General features: G+C 38.2%; 1 protein-coding gene across 4 annotated transcripts in view; it reads left to right on the top strand.

Moving 5' to 3' along the window:
• RPS6KA5 (ribosomal protein S6 kinase A5) overlaps positions 1-22,005 on the top strand; it is a 171,402-nt gene that overhangs the window by 51,340 nt on the left and 98,057 nt on the right. For 2 of the 4 annotated variants that reach the window (XM_072839684.1, XM_072839686.1), the window contains exons 2-3: positions 984-1,055; positions 20,387-20,605. In XM_072839684.1, the coding sequence (XP_072695785.1) occupies positions 984-1,055; positions 20,387-20,605 (291 nt within the window). Of the gene's footprint in view, positions 1-983; positions 1,056-20,386; positions 20,606-22,005 lie in introns of those variants that run through there. The other 2 variants (XM_072839685.1, XM_072839687.1) reach the window with 2 other exon arrangements.

Genomic DNA, 22,005 nt, shown 5'->3' with positions numbered 1-22,005 from the left:
TTATACTTTATTGAGACCAGTGCTTTCATTTCAGAGACAAGGGAACTGAGACACAGGGTAGTCAGATGACTAATGCAGGCTATATGGTGTGCAGGTGTTTATTGGCAGAAATGGGAGTAAAGGGGCACCTGGGTGGCTCAGTCAGTTAAGCATCCAAATCCTGATTTTGGCTCAGGTCATGATCTCAGGGTGGTGAAATTGAACCCTGCATGGGGCTCTGCGCTCTGTGCAGAGTCTGCTTGGGATCCTCTCCCTCTGCCTCTCCTTCTGCTCATGTTCTGTCTTTCTCTCCCCCCCCCCTTTTTTTTAAGATTTTTATTTATTTATTTTAGAGAGAAAGTAGATGAAGGCGAGAGAGAGAGAGTATGAGCTGAGGAAGGGGCAGAGGGAGAGGGAGAAGCAGTCTCTCTGCTGAGCAGGGAGCCTGATGTGGGGCTGGATCCCAGGACCCTGGGATCATGACTGAGCTGGAGGCAGATGCCTAATTGACTGAGCCACCCAGGCCCCCCACCCCGCTTTCTAAAATAAACAAAATAAATCTTTTAAAAAAAAGAGATGGAATTAGAACCTAGCTAGATGCTGGGGATGATATTTAGTAGACACTCAATAAATATGTTAAATAAATGAATACATTGCGTAAATATGTCTAGTTTTCTTTATTCTGCGTATCTAGCTGCATGTTGGAATTTGTGTTTATTTCATATTATCTTGATCAGTAGTGAGTCTATTAACACCTTATTTTTATGTTAACCTTAGGTACAAATGATATGTAGCTACTAAATTCTAAAAAAAGTTTTCCTGTAATATATAACATACGGAAAATTGCACAAAACATAGCTTTTTGTTTAACAAATATTTATAAAGTGAACCTTTGCTTAACCACACAAGTCAAGTGATAAAACATTGCTGGTATTTCAGAAGCCCCCTTGGGCGCCCTCCTGTTGCTGATCCCCTTAATTATTTTTTTCTCTTTCTTTTTTTAGCTAATTTAACAGGACATGCAGAGAAGGTGGGGATTGAAAATTTTGAGCTCCTGAAGGTTCTAGGAACTGGAGGTAAGTCTTAAAACATTTTCTTTTAAGCTAAAGTTATTCTTATGACAAAGGACTGATAATCCTCAATACGGAAATCAGTTAAAAATTTAAAAGCATAAGAGATCCAATAGGAGAACTGTCAAAGAACACGAACAAATGATTCATAGAAGAAATACAAAAGAAAAAATTTGGAAGAATTGGCAAGGATGTAGGAAAACCAATTTCTTTTACCCTGCTGTTGGGAATGTAAATTAGCTCGATCTTTACATAGGACGCAATATTAAAATCATAAACATATATAGTGAGCTTGTTACTTGCCAAGTACTCTGTGAAATACTTTATACCGATTAACTCATTCAGTCCTCACTCCACTTTATTCATATCCAATGGTCATCATGTTTCATGATGAAATACCCAAGAACCTTTGGAAACATAACAATATGAGATTGGTTAAATGGAACAAAGATCTTTATGTTCTGTAATCTATACAATTGGAATGAAATGATCTGTATTTAACATTTTTGAAAGTTCTGCATTCTGTCATAAGCTTAAAAAAGGCTACAGAAGAGAGCCATTACCCTGTACCATTTCTGTAAAAAAAATGGTATGAATCCATGTCTGCCTATACACTTGACCCTTGAACAATGCACAGGGTTATGGGCATCAACACCCTGCACTGTTGGAAATCTGTAGGTAACTTTTGATTCCTCCAAAACTTAACTACTAACAGCCTACTTTGACTGGAAGCCTTACTGATAACATAAACAGTTGATTAACACATATTTTTCATGTTGTATTATTATATACTGTATTCTTATACTAAAGCTAGGGAAAAGAAAATGTTATTAAGAAAATAATAAGAAATTGAGGCATCTGGGTGGCCTTTGTGTCGTGGGCCTTGCTGTATGAGCTCTTCCTAATTTTCCTGAGTAGTTTAGCAGATTCTGTGGAGCCAGCTTCTGCAGCTGCCAGCAAATAAACCCCATGACTTATTTTCACCAACTAAGTGTCTTATTGTCAGGAAGAGTATCGTCTGATTGTCATCTTGGGAGATTTTACTGTGCATTCTCTCCTTCAGGTCATTTGTAAAGATGTATTTTTAAAGCAAACTGTCCTCCCCCTACTATATCCCTAAGAAATCCTGCTTTCAAAATACCAAAATAATGTGTTTTATCCTTATGTTTGTTTACTCTTCCAAAGTCAGTATCGACTCAAAGGAGAAAAAGGGTCACAATTGTACGATGATGAGATTTCCTTAGAAATAATGCTTGTGCTATTTTGTCAAAGGTTTTTCCAGGTCAATTTATGTTAAACCCACAGAATTTGTTTTATATGCATGGTTTTTATTTTAATAGCCTTATTGCAATGTAACCACATGCCTTATTGTTCATCCATTTAAGGTCTACAAATTAGGGGCTCCTGGGTGGCTCAGCTGGTTAAGCATCTGCCTTTGGCTCAGGTGATGATCCCAGGGTCCTGGGATCGAGTTCCAGATTGGGCTCCCTGCTCAGTGGGGAGCCTGTTTCTCCCTCTCCCTCTGCCCTTTCCCCAACTTATGAGTGCATGCTTGCTTTCTTTCTCTCTCTCAAATAAATAAATAAAATCTTAAAAAAATAAAGTGTACATTGGTTTTTAGTATATTTAGAGTTGTACAACCATCAGCAAATCAATTTTAGAACATTTTCCTTACCTCAAAAACAAATTATGAACCCTTTATCTATTACCTCTCAAGATCACCATCCTCCCAACCTTAAACAACCACTAACCAAACTACTTTCTGTATCTTTATATTTGCCTATTCTAGACATTTCATGTAATTGAATCATGTAATTTGTGGTCTTTTGTGTCTGACTTCTCTCACTTAGCAGAACGTTTTTTTAGATTCACCCATATTGTAGCTTCTTCCCTTTTTATGGCTTAATCATATCCTACTGTATGGATATATATATATACCACATTTCGTTTATTCATTCATGAGTTGCTGGGTTGTCTCTCCCTTTTGGCTATTATGAACAATGCTACTCTGAGCATTTGTGTATGAGTTTTTGTGTGAACATAAGTTTTCATTTCTTTTGGCTATAGACTTAGCAATGAATTGCTATTTCAGATGTTAATTCTGTGTTTAATTTCTTGGGAACTACTAGACTGTTTTCTAAAGTAGCCACACCATTTTATATTCCCACTAGCAGTATGTGAGGGTTTCAGTATCTCCACGTCCTTATCAACACTTGCAGCTGTTCTTTTAGAAAATAACTTATAAAAATCAGACTAAGATCATGTTTTATTCCAGATACAACCAAAACTGAAAAACTTTTGTTTAATATTACTAGATAACTTCTCTGAAGCAAAATAGACATGGAACCTACAAATCTTCTCAAGCTACTGTTAAAATGTAATATTAATTAATTTTCATCACTGAATTTTATAGTATGTAACAGAAGCCATGAAACTAATTCTGTTCCTTGATCTGTCAATTTTATATTTGGCAGTATATTCCAAATACATAAGTAGAAATAGGAAGGCAGTGTATGTTCTCTTTCGGATAAGATGACAGCTTGCACATCCTGGAAAATCCCCCTCATTTTTAAACCCCTAAAGTGCTGGATAAAATGCCTCTAAAGAAAGTCTACTTGATGGTACAGGTCGGCTAGTAAGAATAAGGAAAATCCTTGGAATCCAAAAAGAAAATAGGAGCAGGAATCTAGAGAATAAATAAGCTCCCTGAAGGCAGAGTTTATTCTGGGGAAATCTACCAGTAAACTGTGAGTTAGTTATTTGGATTTCTCATTTTCATACGTGGGATGAGAGATAATCAGCTAAGGCTCCCGAAAGGTAGAGGAGGCTACTGCTTAGCAAAAGAATAAATAAGAAAAAAATCCAGCATCCAAAGGGAGACACGAGATTCTTCTGTCTCAGCATTGGCTCTAGGTGAAGGGAATAAAAAAAACTTTCCCCAAGCATTCACAACATAAGCCAGGCATTGTGCAGGTTTGCATCTTGAATTTGTACACATTTGTATGATCCCAAAGACAAAACATAGGTAAGAATTTAGTTTACAGTAAGACCAAGTTGGTACTATTCCCAGGTGTCTAGGAAAGGCAAATGTAAATCCTTTTTGAAAGAATAAACTATTACCTGGACCATCAAGAAGTACTGAAGGAAGTTTTACAGACATGATCTTAATTGTCAATGATCACAAGCATCCAAGAAGCAAGTCATCATGAGTGAAAGAAGTAGAAACAACAAATAGCAAAATTAGACCTGCAGAGACCATTGGAATTATTAGGTATGAAATATGATATATATGTTTTATATGGTTTTAAAATTAAACAGGACTTTGATGGTAATATTTTTTTTTGATGGTAATATTAAGGAAAAAAAGACATGCTATGAAATGACTGGACATATTTGAAAGAGAATCAGTCGTACTTCTGGAAGTGAAAAATGATTCAAATCCTAAATTCAGTAGATGGTTACTAGTAGGTAAAGAGATGGTTACTAGTAGGTATAGCTAAAGAGAATTGGCAAATTGAGAGTTGAATTCGAGGAAAATGTGCAGAATATAAAATGGAGAAAAATGAGATGGCATTTATAAAAGAGAGATGAAGACATAGAAGACAGAGAAAAGATACAAATTTATCTAATCAGAATCCCAGAGGGAGCTAATAGAGGAGGAATAGTAGCTGAGAATTTACTAAGATTGACTGAAAATATGAATTCACAGATTGAAGAAACAGGACAATTTCCAAGCAGACAAGTATGTGGAAATTCTTACATGATTCTTACATCATAGAGAAAGGGATGAGCACCAGAGACAGAGAGATACCCTAAAAGCAGCCAGAGCAAAAAGACTTCTTTATGAAGGAAGAATAGTGATCAAACAGATACCTTTTCAGCAGCAACCATGAAAGCCGTGGAAGAGTAGAAGAATGCCTGCAGAATGCCCAGAGAAAATAACTGTCAATTTAGAATTGCATACCCAACAAAACTGTTTTTCAGATGTGTGAGCAAAATAGACATTTTCAGATATATAAAAGCTGAGTGTGTTTTCCACTAACACATCCTCACTAGAAGAATTTCTAACAGATCTTGATGTAGGGAGAAGGAAAGCAGTCTCAGGAGAGTTTCTGAGAAGCAAAAAGGACTGGTGGGTAAAGAAAATCTAAACAACCAACCATAGTTATCATGGTGAAATTGTGAGGTTAAATAAAGAAAACCAAATCACTGGACAAAGCATACAGTTGGGGGTGATAGGAGTTAGTACTCTGAAGTAGTATTCCTCAAACTTTAACATGCTCAAACTTTAGCATGCTCAAATAAATTTTGAAGTGTGTAAATTTCCAAACCTATTGAGAAAAAGAATAGAAAACCTTAATATCCTATAACTGTTTTAAAAATTGGCAAGTAAAAATCTTCCGTCCAGGACCACACTTGATATAGTTTTAAGAATGAGTTCTGCCAAACATTCAAGACATAGATAATTCTAATCTTCCACAAACTGTTTCAGAGAATGGAAAAAGTGCGATTCTTTTTTTCCAGTTCATTGTATGAGGCTGGTATATCTTTGAATCTAAAAACCACAAAGAGAATATTAGGAAGGAAAACTATAGGCAAGTTTCAAATGTGAGATTTTTTTAATATCAAGTTTATAAAATCAAACCTGGTATATATTTTCTTTCAACACAATTAATACTTTGTCTTGTTATCTACCTCAACTTTTTGAGTGGTGTGATCATGGGTCCTGAAGACAACTGCAAAGGTGAGGAAAGAGTTTATCAGTAAAGTTTTACCTTGCATTTTCATTTCATGCTTTTTCACTATTGTATTATTGGTCTATTGTTAGCTGTAGATACTGCTTCTTCTCTTTGTCAGCTGACAGTGTGCTTGCTCTTATGAGAACATGGGATAACTAAGATGTCATTGCAGGTATTTTTGTATTTAAAATCACATTTTTGATGACTAAATGGAGTAGGTGGAAACTTTTCTTATGAATATAATAAAATCTCAATTTTTATTCAAAAATTTCACCACTAATCTTTCAGTTTCATTACCTTTTTAAGATAATTTTTTTCCAGCACTACTTAGAATAATAGAAAAACCTCATCAGATGTCTTCATGTGTCATGCCAGGTTTTCTTTGGAAATGAAACTGAAAATTCTTCTGATGAATTAATTTTTATGTATTTTGAATTATATAAAATGCTATTCATCCAGTATCTTGAAGACTTTGCAGAATATTACAATATCAAAGATTTGCTTTTTGATCTCAAACCTAAATGCATATATTATTTATTTAAAAATCTTTCTTTTGGGGTGCCTGGGTGGCTCAGTCTGTTGAGCGTTGGGCTCTTGATTTCAGCTCAGGTCATGATTTCAGGGTCATGGGATCAAGCCTTGCACTGGGCTCCATGCTCTGTGTAGAGTCTGCATTATCCCTCTTCCTCTGTTCCTCCCCCCACTTGTGAGTTCTGTCTCTGTCTTTCAAATAAGTTAAATCTTTAAAAATAAGTAAAAATCTCTTTTATTCAGACTGTTGATTTAGTTCTCTTTTCAGCTATCTTGTTTCTGTTGGTCTCTCTTTGATATTTTGATCACTTTCCTAAGATAGGAACTTGGAAATAATTTTTAATTTTTTCTCTATCTTTTTATTTCTTGTTTCTCACAAAAATCCTCTAATTTTTCCTTCAAAATGACCCTTGGGTTGATCTTTTCTGTTCCTAGGGCCATCACTCATGATTACCTTGCATATGGATTGTTATTAGGGTTTTCTTAACCATTCTGCCTTTCTACAAGTTCTCTCTTCCATTTTATGCATTTTACATATATTCAGTTATAAATGGCATGCATCCTCATTAAAATTCAACATTATTGTGCTATTCTTCTATTTCAGAACTTATAGTGCCTTTTTTTTCCAGTTAATTAATTCAAATCCAGATTCTTGCCTTGCTTTTAGCTTAGCTTTGTTTTCTACTGTCTTTTCTGTCCAGTTACCCCAATGTTCTACCTACTTTCTAGTCTGCTTACCTTTTCTTTACTCTCCTACAGTTACACACATACTTTCCCGTATTCTGATGCTCTGCTTTATCTTGATCCCATAACCCTGGTGCTCCTCTTCTCTTCTGCCTGCCTAAATTCTGCTCAGATTGATTCATCTCTGAAGGGGACATTGAAAGTCCTTTGCAGAGAATAGAGCACTGAGTGGTTCTCTGAATTTTCCTTCATACCTGCTTTCTCTTCTTGATTGTAAGCTCCTGGGATCATCCCTGCATATTTGTCCAACTCTGTTTTCCCGCCCAATCTCCGTAGCTCACAACAGCATGAAGTATAGTAATAGTTTAGGAAGTATATAACTCATGCTCTTGTCTCTAACATTACTCTTGAGAGTGATACTTTCAAGCAGGAAATAGCATTGGTTCATCTTTTAGATGACCCTTGAACATGTGGGAGTTAGGGGTGCCAACCCTCCACATAGTTAAAAACCCATGTATAACTTTTGACTCCCTGCCCCCCTGAAACTTAACTACTAATACCTTCCTGTTGACTGGAAGCTTTACCCATAACGTAAATGATCGATTAACACGAACTTTGTGTGTTACATGTATTATGTACTGTGAGTTTAACAAATAAGGTAAGCTAGTAGGACCCCTGGGTGGTTCAGTGGTTGAGCGTCTGCCTTTGGCTCAGGTCATGATCCCGGGTCCTGGGATCGAGTCCTGCCTTGGACTCCCCACAGGGAGCCTGCTTCTCCCTCTGCCTATGTCTCTGCCTCTCTCTGTGTGTCCCTCATGAATAAATAAATAAATCTTTAAAAAAAAAAAAGGTAAGCTAGAGAAAAGAAAGTGTTAAAAAAATCATAAGGAAGAGAAAATACATTTACAGTATTGTGCTGTATTTAAAAAAAATTCAGGGGATTCCTAGGTGGCTCAGTGGTTTAGCACCTGCCTTTGGCCCAGGGCGCGATCCTGGAGTCCCAGGATCGAGTCCTGTGTTGGGCTCCTGGCATGGAGCCTGCTTCTCCCTCTGCCTGTGTCTGCCTCTCTCTCTCTCTCTCTCGAATAAATTAAATAAATAAATCTTTTTAAAAATTTCATTTATAAGTGGACCCGTGTAGTTCAAACCCATGTTCAAGAGTCAACTGTATTGTATTTTGTGATGAAATTTTGGATTGTGAGAATACTGATTCTGTTTTAATTTCTGTCCTTTTCTGCTGCTTAACGTTTAACCATTTGCTTTCTCTGAGACGTGTGTCGCAGTATAAGTGAAGAGAGTTTTTAAGTGTATCCACTGTGTGCATTAGTATTTCTGATGCTAATTGGAGCATGATGCTCTTAGCTAAAAGACTTTAGTATTCTCTTTGAATTTTCTTTATTCATCATACAGGATCCTGTACTTTGGAAATCTTTTGTAATTATGCCAAAAATAATTTTGCCATGTAACCGTAAAGGGTGCAGCTGAGTTGATTTCCTCTTCCAGTTTTGGTGCATTCATGATTGTGAATTACGTGGGTATCCAGGATGACATAGAAGATTCAGGTTTGAATCTTGATGTTATCGTTACCAGCTACTTCTGTTCCTCGAGTAAATCACCTGAACTCCTAGAACCTAAATCCCTATTGGCATAAGTCAATAATACCTATCTCACATGGTGGTTATAGGATTAATGAAATAATGGATATGAGTTGCCAATTGCTAATAACCACTAGCCATGGTATTTATGGAACAGGAAACTGCTATAAAGCTGTACCCAGAATTAGAAAAACAAAATTACTTAGGACTTCTTCATAAGGATGATTAGTTTTTTCATATAGTTACTTGTTAGCATATCTTAGAGTAATTTCAACTGAAGTTATATTTTTATTTTTTTAGAAAGAACATGGGTGTGTGTGAGCAGGGTGGGATGGGGGGTGAGGGTGAGAGGCAGAGGGAGAGAGAGAATCTTAAGCAGGCTCCATGCCCAGTGTGGAGCCCCATGTAGGACTGGATCTCACAACCCTGACATCATGACCTGAGCCAAAATCAGGAATTGATTACTTAACAGACTGAGCCACCCAAGCACCTCTCTGAACACCCTTTTTCTGCTTTAGGTTGACAATCTTATGCTAAAATATACAGAAAATGAGTAATAAAACATTTAGATTGCCTGACACATAATAAATGCTGTATAAACTTCAGCTGTTAATGTAACTGAAAGGGAAAGAAGCCTAGATTCTAAAAGAGCTGATATAGTGCATGACCGAGGCCTCAGATTAGCTTGATATGTAAGTGAATGTCATTTCTTAACAAATATTTTCTTGTAAAGCCTAAAATATGTCCAGCAAGAGGGAAGTACAACCACCAAAGATCTTCCAGGTTTCAGCTGGTTCTTCCTGGTCCATTCTCCACATTTACAGCCAGAGTGATCCTTCTTAAGTGCAAAATTGGACATGATACTTCTCTGTATGAAACTTTCAGTTCATTCCCATTGCTTTGGGGATTGATTCATTCAAATGTATTTATCAAGATGCAAGTACTGATTTGGGTGCTGGGGAGACAGAAGTGAGATATATATATATTACATACAGACTTGCAAATTTAATAAGGATAGGGTCTTCATTTAATATAGAATTATTCCTGGGCTTATGAAACCTTGGAATGAGTACTGGCAGAAGATAGAAATTCAAAATGCCTTGCCACCAGGAGTGTCTCATAAGCAACAACCATTTGTGTCTGCCTCAGTCCCCGGTGCTTTTATTAGGTCACTTTTTCCTTGTCATGTGGATTTTTTTTTTTTTTTTTTTTTTTTTTTTTGTCATTAATCAATAGCAAATCTTGCAGGCTGTTCCATGGAAATACTTATTTATCCAGTAGAGAAACCTATCTTTGGTTACTTTTTGCAATCATAAGTGCCAGCCTCCAAATGGTGACTCTGATAGTTCTTTACTCATCATCCCAGACTCTGAAAAATCATCCCTGATGGGACAGCCTTTTTTATTTTTATTTTGAATTTTTACTGCAGAGTTTTCAGAAACACTACTTATTAAATGAGACATTTCTATTTCTCTTGGGTAATTTGCCACTAGAGGGTGCTGGAAATTGCACTAGGTAATTTAAAGACACAGCTACTTTTTGGTGGTGATAGGGTAGAGGGGAACAACTTTGGTGGAAATCAGGTAGACAACTGTTTTATAAAGTATGATGACTTAGTCATCCTTTGTCATTTTATTCTCTTAAGTGTTTGGGAAGTATTCCTATTAAAATAGTACTTTTCAAAGCATGCATTCATTAAATTGTCAATTGTTATGCAAAAAAGTTTATAATTCTGCATTTGTGTATATCCATTCTACCTTGTGCTTCAATGTAAACCTACAGTGTTTATGGAAATCTCAGAGGTTAAATGTTTGTAGTGTTTTATGCCATAATCATAAAATGATTCCATATGAAGACGTTGGTTGACATTGTCTCCCTAGTGTAAATTCAACTTGATTTGTTACTGATGCTGTCATAGGTTGTGTTTGCTAGAAGCAAAGCCCAGACAGGGATTTAGGTGCCTGTGATTTATTGCAGGAATGCTCTCAGAAGAGAGGGAAGCAGGAGGAGCAGGGGAAGAACCTGAGCAGCATGTGGTGCTAGCTGGGGTCTAGATTCAGCCTGAACCCATGGGAAGTTTTGGAGCCAAAGTGAGGATTCCTGGCAAGCCTTTGTACCTGTGGTAGTCGTTGACCATAGCTGCTTGGGTGGGGGCAAGGTAGGGATGACAGAATGTGACCTCCCAGGAGACGTTGTGACTTCTGTCTTCGACCTTTTTCCAGAGGCAGGAGGAGGCAACTGTGGGCTGTTAGCACCTGGGGGGTGGGTACCCCGGCCTAAACGTGTGGCCTGGGAGAGCCCATTCGAATCTGCTGCAGATGGTCATTAACACCAGCCATTAAGACATAACTATGTAGCTAGGCACATGGCTTGTGGTTGAGGTATAGAGAGAATGATTTATGGATGTGCTTCTTAGCCATTCTTATTTACTTGTTTTTATATGTTTTTCTTTTAGTGAGATTCTCTGGTAATCACATCCTTGGGTGATCATTTCCAAGTCTAGACCTCACAGTTGGACATGGTTTCCTTTGTAGCTTTTTCTTCTTTCTTATTGGACCAAAATCTTTGGTTTTCAAGTCATTTGGCATCAGAGGTAACAAATAGCCTTGGGACACCTGGGTGGCTCAGTGGGTTAAGTGTCCACCTTTGGCTCAAGTCATATCCCAGGGCCCTGGGGTCGAGTCCTGCATTGGGCTCCCTGCTTCTCTCTTTCCCTCTGACTCTCCTCCCTGCTTGTGTTCTCTCTCTCTCAAAGAGATAAAATCTTAAAAAAAAAAAAAAAAAAGAGAAATGGCCTATGATTTAAATGGGTCATCCATATGAAGGTAGTCAGGAGTTGGCCATACCCACTGACATATATGCAATTATGAACTAGTTTAATGCATGTAGTGTCTTAGTGCTTTCTCTGAAACTTAAAAAGTGCTAATCTGTAAGATTAATATACGATTACTCTTTAATTACTCAAGCTAATGCAGTATGCATAAATGATACCTGCAGATAGTTAATCCTGTGACAATTTTTACTTTCAGCCTTTGTGCATACTCTTTTGTTGAAGCTGTTTACCAGCTATGAAAAAATGTACTGATTTGTGTTCCTGATTCAGATGTACAGCTTTTCTGACCCTTGAAGGAGTTCAGCAAATGGGTGAAATGGCCCTGGTTAACTTAAAAACTACAATTGGATTAAATCTAGAGTGCTGACACTTTTACTATGTCTCTTCCAGATCCTCTTTATTATGGATCTTCTGCAGGGTATAAATGCCCCAACAAATGGCCTACCTTGGTATCTTTTGTAAAAATTACTGCTTATGATTTTATGTGCTTTCACTGTGTCTCTTCTGTTTACCTTTAACATCTATTTATTTAATCATGTTTTGGTTTCATAGCTTTTCCTTACATGTTAGACAAATAATCTATTTTCATCAGTCTTTCTTCATTAATTTTAGAAATTTTGGGTGTTCTTTATTTTATAAATCAAAACAGTGGCAAATTAAAAAAAATAGTTACATTAAATGGCTCAAACTCTTTTTGTCTTTTAAAATTATATTGAAATACTTAGTTGTATAGTTTCAAAGACAGATAAAAAAGAGAGCCTAAAAAAAAAAAAAAGACAAAGTGAAAGCTGTATAATATAAAAGAGAAGCGAAGTGTGGATGTCACAGACATCTGGGTGAGACAGGCATTGTAACCGAGTCTTACATTTACCTCTGAGGTTACCAATAGGTAGGGGTGAACAGAAAACTCGGTGACTTACATAAGTTTCTTTTTAAAGCAAAAGCATTTAAATTCATTGAGAACAGCAGCTCTCAAGCTCTTCTGGCTATTACCTATAGGATGAAATAGGCACACTTTTATATTGCAAAAATCAGTATGTGTATTCATGTTATGTATATAGACTTATAAACACATGCACGTGTGTGCACAAACACACACACATACTTTTTCCACTAACATTTACACAGTGTGTGTTATCTGCCAGGATGCTTACATTAATTTATTTAACCCCACACCTTATAATGTAGGAACTATTACTATCCCTGAGGAAATTAAGACACTGTTATCTTTTTTTTTTTTTTTTTTCCAGAGAGAGAGTGAGAGCAAGCAAGCTCAGGCAGGGGGAGAAGGAGAGAGAGAGAGAGAGAGAGAGAGAGAGAGAGAATATCTCAAGTAGACTCCTCCCTGAGCATGGAGCCTGACATAGGGCTCTATCTCATGATCCAGAGATCATGGCCTGAGCTGAAACCAAGAGTCAGACACTTGACCGAATGAGCTACCCAAGCACCCCAATAATGTTTCTTTTTGATTCTAAGGTCTAATTGATCAGATGTTTCAGATGAATCTTTAGAAGTACCAAATTATGGTTATTCAGTTTCACCATTTCCCTGTGAGCGTGTGTTTATTGTGGATAATTGTGCTTCAGTAAACACTGAAGTGAAGCTACTTCTCTGAGACTGATGATGTCGGTTTTACTGCGGTTTCATATATACCACTCTAGTGTTACTCATGGTATACATTTGGCTCGCCTGTTGACAAGGATGCTAATTTCCAAGGGCAGGACAAGGGAAATTCAGAATTCCACAAATGTATTTCTTGCTTGGTTCCATTTCTGACATTGCTGTCTTGGGGAGAAGGAAGTTCTACAGGGAGGAGGGAGGTTAGGTGGCCTGAGAGTGCCCAGGACATATCACATGTGGAAAGACAGAAATTTTTCCTCAAGTTAAATTATATTTGAGAAAGGGAATCGGGCCAAGCATTGTAATTCGTTCTTAAGTGGTTGTGGCAGATTACAAAACAGCGGCCATATATGGATGTCACTATGTTAGGACATTTTCCTGCTCTTGAATGGTGGCATCTAAGTTTCCTGAGTTCACTTTCACCAGGGAATGTTGCCCAGAATTGTATTTAATACCCACATTAAAATGAAAATGAAAGCTCACTGTCCCTTCCTCAGAGGGAAAGAGTCAGCTCTGCACTACAGATCTACATTACTGGTTTCTTTTGTTAAAGACTTAGCTTCAACTCCAGATCAAATTTACCAACTGAAAAGAAGGTATTTGCCTATATACTATAGAGCTCTTTCTGTGGTCTTACCCTGTTCCCTAGCTTGTTTGTTCATTTTTTTTCATGTACTCAGCATTATTTGAGTTTCCATGATGTGGCAGCTGGAGTTACTTGCTAATGATACAAAGTGAGTAAAATCAGTGTGGTTTTGTGGAATTTACAGTCCAGTGGAAGTTAGACAATGAAGCAATCATACAAATAAATGAAAAATCATGTTTCTGATCATCTCTGTGACAAAGAATGCATCGTGTCATGAGAACATAAAATTAGAGGAATTGTGCTAGTCTAGGTTGTCAGAAAAGGTTGGCTGTCTGAAGGAGTCAGCTAAATGAGGTGGTGAGAAGGTGGAGAAGGTAGGTAGAAGCCAGAAAATTTAATTATATTAAGAATTCTCCTTATCTTAAGGGCAGTTGGAAAACAACTGATTTGAGTCAGAAGGGTTAAATTTTTATCAACAATTCAGATGGCAGCACAAAAGCTGTGTTTACCAGTTTGAGGATGAAAGTAAGCTGGGAGGCATAGTCAGTGTGGTTGATGGCCAGGTCACCCTTCCAGATTCCAGTAATCTAGAAGGAGGAGAGTCCCAGAGCTGGGTTCCAGCAGTGATGAACACAATCCTTTCTCATATGACATGATTGGTACTTGTGGTTAATCAAAAAAAAGTTGGTTAAAGTGGAAAATCACTTTAAAAGGGTATATATAAATACTTTGAACATATTATTTTCACTTAAAAAAGATAAATATCTATTCACTTACCAGTTTTAGAATGTAAGCACAGGACCTTTTCTTTGAGAATAATTTCTTAAACAATAGTTTATTTTGTGCAAACCACACTTGTGGTGCATCATCTAAAATTAAGTTTTGGATTCTTCAAAGTGGAGTGAGAACCAGACGCATTTTAAGTACTCTGAGTACAAAATCCTGCTAGATTTCCACAATTTTCCCCCAAGCCTTTTATAGTGTTCCACCCACACCTAGCATTGCAGCAGCTCTTTTTTTTAAGTGTCTTGCTTTTATGTAGTTCTTCCAAAGTATTCAACCTCATTTTTCTCATTTCTTTCACATTTACATTTCAGTGGTTTATGTAATATGTAGTTAAATTACATAATAACTGTAACATATACAACAGGAGTAAATGGCTGAGGCCACGCATGGCCACACTTATCCGTGAGCGGTATGAAGCAGATAGCCGAGCTGCATGGAGACAGAAGCACATGGGTGAAGCAGCCCTAGAGGCAGTCAAGGTGCCGCAGTGTGTTGGACCAAGGGAAGGGGAGGTGTCAGTTGTTTAAGTGGAAGTCACTAAGAATTTTTGCCGTGTATGTTTTTTTTTAAAGCCATTGCTCAAGTAGAGTAGTTTCTGCTACAAGTTTGGTATGAACCCAAAGTGTGGCATGGCTGATAAGCAGTGTGTATAATGTACACAGTTTTAAATAGCATTAGTAAAAGTTTGAGTGACAGGAAACCGTGATGGAACCATTTGGATCCCAGTGAGAGCAGCATGTGCTAGGTAATGAAGTAAATAAACCAGAGACCTTCTAGAACAATGGTTCTTAACCTCTTCCTTCAGAATAATGTGTGTAAACAGATGCGAATTTTGCATGCATTTGATCTTATGGCCTTGTAAAGTGATTGCTTTTACAGGCTGTAAAAATATTTTTTAACACATTTTGAGCTCATTATCATTTTAATACAAAGATTAAATGCTGCTTCCTAAAAATTTTTAATGAATTCACATCTTACAAATAAAGTGAAAAGATCAGTTTAATTGTGCTCAAAATAAATTTCAGCTAGAAGGCTGCTTTTGTTTAGCTTGAAAAAGTAGTTGAAATTGTGCAGTGGCTTTTGATACAGCAGCATGAATGTCATCTTGTTTTAAAACTGTCAGTCAGTTTTAGCTTTTCTTTATTACGACAAGCGCTAAAAACCTGATTCATAATGGTAATTGTGGCAAGTGGAATAAGATCCCTGCATTGGAAAAGCAAACTGAGACCTACGCCAAGGAACTAGACATTTCCCCACAGTTCTTGGTTTTAGTTCATTTTACATTATTTGCTTTATCCTCAAGCCATCAAGATCATTGTCAACAAGGTTTGCCAACAGTGTGTTGACTGTGTCAGCTAGGACAGAATTCTAAATGCACATTTCAGTTTGAACAGAAGTAACCTTCATAAGATAGTTGTTGTTTTCCTCTGAGCTGTGGAACTCTTCCTCCAGCTTTGGAGAAGTTGACTGATGTGTCTTGATCTAGTTCTCCCCTCTGAGATGGCTGCTTAGTTAGCAGAGCATGTAGATCTTCAGCAGAACCCAAAATGATGTCTCCAGGGCCTAGAATTGAAGCATTTATTTCATTCTTATGATCACAGATATCTATCAAGCTGAGTCAGGAATTAATCCTTCTTGTCCTGTATTCTTAGAGTTGACTTTCCCAGGTGCCTGGGTGGCTCAGTTGGCTAAATGCCTGCCTTCGGCTTAGATCATGATCCCAGGACCTGAGTCTCATGATGGAGTCCCATGTCAGGGAGCCTGCTTTTCCCTCTGCCTGCTGCCCCATCCGCTTGTGCCACACACTCTCTCTCTCTCTCTCTCGCTCTCGCTCTCGCTCTCTGTGTCAAATAAAAGTATTTAAAAAATACATAGAACTGACTTTCCCTCAGTCTCAAAGTAAGGAGAACTTCTGCCTCTCCATCAAACACCATAACTGGTGAATTCCATGCCTTTGCTCTCATTTCTTCACTTTTCAAGAGTTTCTTGAAAAGGCCCTGTGCTGATGAAATCGTGAAGATGCACAGCAGTACACAAGACTACTGTGAGGATTGCTAATAAAGCATTTGAAACCATTGCGTGTTGGTATGTATGTTAGAGTCACGCTAAAGCAGGAAGCTCATCTCTTTACCAAAGCAGCAAATCCACATGTGTTGCCAAACATCCATTTTAGGGGCTCCATCTGAGCAGGAAGTACTATTGTTTATTTTTTATGGCCAAAGGAGCTTTCACCATTGGTAGCCATTCCAGTTTCCAAAAGATGCTTTCAGAATTGGAATTCTTTAATGACGTCAGCACACACATAAGGGATGAGAGCCAGGAGCTGGCTGCACTAGAGTCATTCGTCTGGTTACAAACCGAAAAGATCTAATGCTGCCATCGATTCCAGGTTTAGTGGCCCCTCATGGTTCTGGAGAGGATGGTACTATTCAGCAGAAGGACTGCTTTACTTTCTCCCTCTGTACTAATCTGCAAACCAGCTCACCCAGGGAGGGTGGCTTCTGTAAAGCCTCTCCAATAGCGACTGTGTTTTCTTCCGCCTTGCAGTGTGATAAGCAGCTTACGGGTGCTTCAAAAACAAGGCTGTTTGGAGACAACTATGTTGCCTGGTTAGGCAGCCAACCCATAAGATCTTGTTTGTCTGAAATATTTGTTATTTGGAATGTTATAAGGCACTTCTTGAATTTTGTTGACAAAAGCATCTTTGGCGCTTACTCTGTGATAAAAGTACTGTAGCTGTAGTTAATCATGGCAATTATAAAAGCAAAAACAGAAGATTTGTAAGCTTTATCACATTTTCCCCCCTGACATTTTCTGATAGATGAGAAAGTAATTGTATTGGCAGGATATATTTAGACTTTTAGCTTATGTTATTGGTAAGCTTCTGGATATCATCACATGGCAAAGAAGATGACTGTTTATTATTTGACAGCTAGTGTGTAATGTAGCAATAGGATACTTTTATATTATTTGACCACATCCATTATCATCCTCTGCTGATATGTATGTGGAGAGTGTAATACAGCATATTTTTAAAGTAACAGGAAAGAAATCAAAGAAAAAATACTTATAACTCACAGAGCACATCAGTGGAACCTCCTAGTGGTGAGAAGTCTCAAAATCATATACTTTAAAATCGGTTTATGAAATAAGGACATTTTGCATAGGTGAGATGGTATGATAGCATTTTTAAATATTAAAAAAATGATAGAAGAAGGGTAATATTCTTTTTTGTAAGGCCAGATTGTGTAGAAGGACCAACAGAGGGGATCCCTGGGTAGCTCAGTGGTTTAGCGCCTGCCTTTGGCCCAGGGCGTGATCCTGGAGTCCCGGGATCAAGTCCTACGTCGGGTCCCTGCATGGAGACTGCTTCTCCCTCTGCCTATGTCTCTGCCTCTCTCTCTCTCTCTCTCTCTCTCTCTCTCTGTGTGTGTCTCTCATGAATAAATAAATAAAATCTGAAAAAAGAAAAAATAAGGACCAACAGATAAATATAGAAAGGCCTGTTTCCACTCAATCTAAGGAACATTTTCTAATATTTCCATCTCCCCTCCCCATCAATAAAATCGGCTGCTTTACAAGACTTTTTTCTCTTAAAAGTTAATAGCACTGTGTCCATTCCACCAATAAAACACCCAACCTCTTTTGTCACTTTTATTTAATGTCTGACTTATTTATTTACCTATGAGGTCATTCACTGAAGGGAGGCAGATGGAGCTTAGCTCAGAGTGTGGGTACAGAGCTAGGTGGGCAAGTATGTTCTTCTGTGCTTCACTTTTTCCATCTGTGAAATGGAGGTAATCCTCCTCACTTACTTACAGGGGCGCTGTAAGAATGGAATGGGTTAATAGACCTCTAAAGTATCTCACAAGGTTTCAGATGTCAGGTGCTAACACCCTGCATTCTGTCTGCCTCATGGTCAACACTTACTGGAAGACTAGCTGGGAGACTAGCTACAAATAAGCTGAGCAGCCATCTTCCAGTGATGATGTAGGAAGATTTTCTTTGTTGGAGAGGATGTATGGATAACAGTTTCTAAGGAGCATTCTGGAGATGGGAATCTCAGAGAACAGCAATTCAGGGCAGGTGCCATGTATGTGTAGGGAACACAAGAGCCCCATACCTCTAGAGGACTTCACTTTCTCCCAAGTTGATATAATGACTGACTCTGGTAGATACAGCACAGTTCGTTAGAATATTTTCCAGTTTCCTTTCAGTGCTTCTGAATGGATGAGCTTTCAGGTTAATTTGTTAGGTTCTGAAAGTTGTCATTTTCTTTTTTTCGGTTCACTTCTACCTAACTAAAATCTCCATCTCTAATTATTTTATTAACAGTGAGATAAGACACAGGCCTTTTGTGAACTTTTTCTGTATTCTAGAATGTGTTTAGTATGTTCATGGTAATGATTTTACTAAAATCCAGGTCATCCGGTCTTGTGAAGACCGGTATTTGTGAAGAATCATTTTATTAAAATCCATTTTGGTAAAAAGCATGGTTCTCTGAAGCTTGAATCAGTCCTGCCAACATCTTACTCAAGGCTTCTAGCCGGTTCCTAAAGTTCCTTGAGCCCATTCCCTTATCCATAAAGTGGAATTACTAAAAGGACCACCTTCACTGGCCATCCCGAGGATTCAGTGAGCCAACATGTGGAATGTGTTTAGCACAGAGGCTGGCATAGACAAGTTCCTTAGGAGGTATTGGTTTTCTTCCTCAGGAGTATTACAGCCTTCTCCAATCCGTATGTGTGTGTATATGGTGTGTTGGTCCTAATTGACTTCCTGATGGATTGACCTGAGTAACACAGAGGGTACAGAGCCCATCCCTCAAAGCTCTCACTGGTTAGTGGATGCACACACAATCATGTGTGGCTTGTGAAGGTGTAGGCAAAGTGCAGGAATGCACTGCCCTGAGTCAGGGCACAGATCGACTCCAGAATGATGGGCTGGCTAAAGTGCTGAACTGCCGAGTGGGACTGGGCTTACCCAATCCAGCGCCATAGAGAGGAACTGGGAACCTACCTCTTTCCTCCCAGGGTCGTTGCCTGCCCCTCTTCTTCCCCCTCTTTTTACCCCTCCCCCTTTCTCTAGGGAAGCAGCCAGGCACACCTGCTCTGATCAAGGAGCACTGTGCTCGTTCCAGTTCCACCACTTGGGGGAGTGGCACCACACACAGGACTGGCCCAACTGAGCCCCAGAGTGGCTTGGTGCCTTAGTGTCCAGAGATGGAAAGGGACCTCTGTCAGGATTGCTTGCCGGTTAGGGTATTTTTAATACTTTTTAAATTTGAAGATCTCTTTTGTTTCTATAATGTCAGCTTATGTTCCTTTAGATTTCTCAAGTATAGAGGGATACTTGAGGTGCTTGATTCAAATATATGAGATTCTTGTTGAGAACTGTTTTCACTTGTTTACATCAATAGCAAGACCTAGAAATTTTATATGTCTAAAATGTCCTAGTTGTTCCAGAATTGGGTTGTGGTTAATTGAGCATAATAACAGCTAGTTTCCTATAGCTAAAAATATTGAGAGAATACCAGTAACATATAACTTTGTCAGCAGTGGTTAGATAAATGCCAAGGTTTAGAAACCTGGAAATATATTTGACATAAAATTGAAGAAATCTATGAAATAATTCTTTTTTAAAAGATTTTATTTATTTTTTTGCAAGAAAGAACAAGCACGAGTGGAGGTGAGGCACAGAGAGAGAAGCAGACTCCTCACTGAGCAGGGAGCCCAACATAGAGCCCTGTCTCAGGATCCTAAGATCATGTCCTGAGCCAAAGACAGATGCTTAACAGACTGAGCCACCCAGAAGCCCCTATGAAAGAACTATCTGGGACAGCAATGAAGATATTTTTTCATCCAAATAGTGTTTGTTTGTTGTGCATTGTAACTTTTAAGTTTCAATAAATTACTGTTCTGTGTGGTATTTTAATTGTTTTTATTTTTTCTTTTCATTTTCAGCTTATGGGAAGGTCTTTCTAGTTCGTAAAATCAGCGGTCACGATGCTGGAAAGCTGTATGCCATGAAAGTCTTAAAAAAGGCCACAATCGTGCAAAAGGCCAAAACCACAGAGCACACGAGGACCGAGCGGCAAGTCCTGGAGCACATCAGGCAGTCGCCATTTTTAGTGACCTTGCACTACGCTTTCCAGACAGAAACCAAACTTCATCTCATTTTAGGTAAGTGTCCATCATCATTAGACTTTTTAACAGGAACACTTTTTCTTGGGTCTTCAGTTGCAAGGAACTCAAAGGGCAGCATACTTCAGACTTAGAAGAAATAAAGTGTTCTGACACTCATTCTTCTCTTTGTGGTGACAATTCCTAGAACACCATGAATTGCTTTGGATTTGGGACTTCCCAACCTGTAGGAATTTATATACGTCTATTCCACATTCCTTTATTAACCCTAAGAAATACTTGGGTCATTAAGAGTGTCTGCTTCCCTGGGCAGTGTGCTTCCACTTAAATGTGAAGTGCTGAATGGTGAAGCTGCAGTCTCTGCTTTAGGAGTTCTTAGGAATGTCTAGGTTTGGGCTGACAAAGGGATATTTATGGAATTCAGTACCTGGGAAAAATAAAAAAGAAAGACTTCTGTTCTTAGAGATGTTTTGCTTTTCTGGTGCTCTGCTAATATTGTACTCTGTCATTGACTATTTCATTTCTTATAATTTTAATTCCATTCTTGTGATAATTTGCATTTATGTATTACCATCTCCTAGTTATCGAACTTTTCTGAGGATTAGATGGGCTAGAATTTCACATAGTGCTCTGTAAGCATTAGCTATTTCTTGAGTGCCTGTGGTATACCAGTACTGTGCTAAGTGTTACCCATGGTGATCACTAACCCTCACAACAGTGCTGCTAGAGTCCCCTCAGTGATGTTGAAGGTCCTAGAGGCTGTATTTCCTAAAGTTATGTATCTTGTGTAAACCTAGGACTGAAGGTTGAAACTTAGGTGTGACATATTTTGAAGTCTGCCAGACAGTACTGCCTATATTCTTTGATTATTGCTAGGACCAACAGGTTCTTAAATATATTTGGCAATTTTATTGAGTGCATTTTGGAAATTATACTTTCATTAATGATACCTAAAATTGTATTCACTTTTTTAGTCATGAAGTTATACTTCAGGTTCAGTTTGCAATGTTTAGTATCAACTAACAATCCTAAATCTATTACATAGAGGCCACACCCTCCCCTGCCTGTCACAGCCCCCATTAACATCATCATCATCATCTGCTTCTTGTGTGTATCTGCTCACCTATGTTCTTTACTCATTCTTAAATATGTATTCCTGGAGTATTTTTACCCAGTTGTAAGAGAGTAGAGCAATTTAATACAATGGTTTCAAATATTCCAGCAGCACAACTCTTATCCTGAGTAAAAACACAAACATTCAAATGGAAAACAAACAGAAATGAGTACCATAGCCTGAACCTGAGCTCAAGGGCACCAGGCCTTACCAGTTTATTTCTATCCCTGCCCTATAAGAACTTCCAGGGAAGCTTTAGGAAGTCCATGAAGACTGGTTGTGAGAAATAATTATCTTGCTCAGGCTTCTCCCTTTACAGTGAATC

This window comes from Canis lupus, chromosome 9 (genome assembly GCF_048164855.1).
Source record: "Canis lupus baileyi chromosome 9, mCanLup2.hap1, whole genome shotgun sequence".
Classification (NCBI taxonomy): Eukaryota; Metazoa; Chordata; class Mammalia; order Carnivora; family Canidae; genus Canis; species Canis lupus.
Note: the sequence above shows the minus strand (reverse complement) of the source record. Positions and strands in the feature narration are given on the sequence as shown.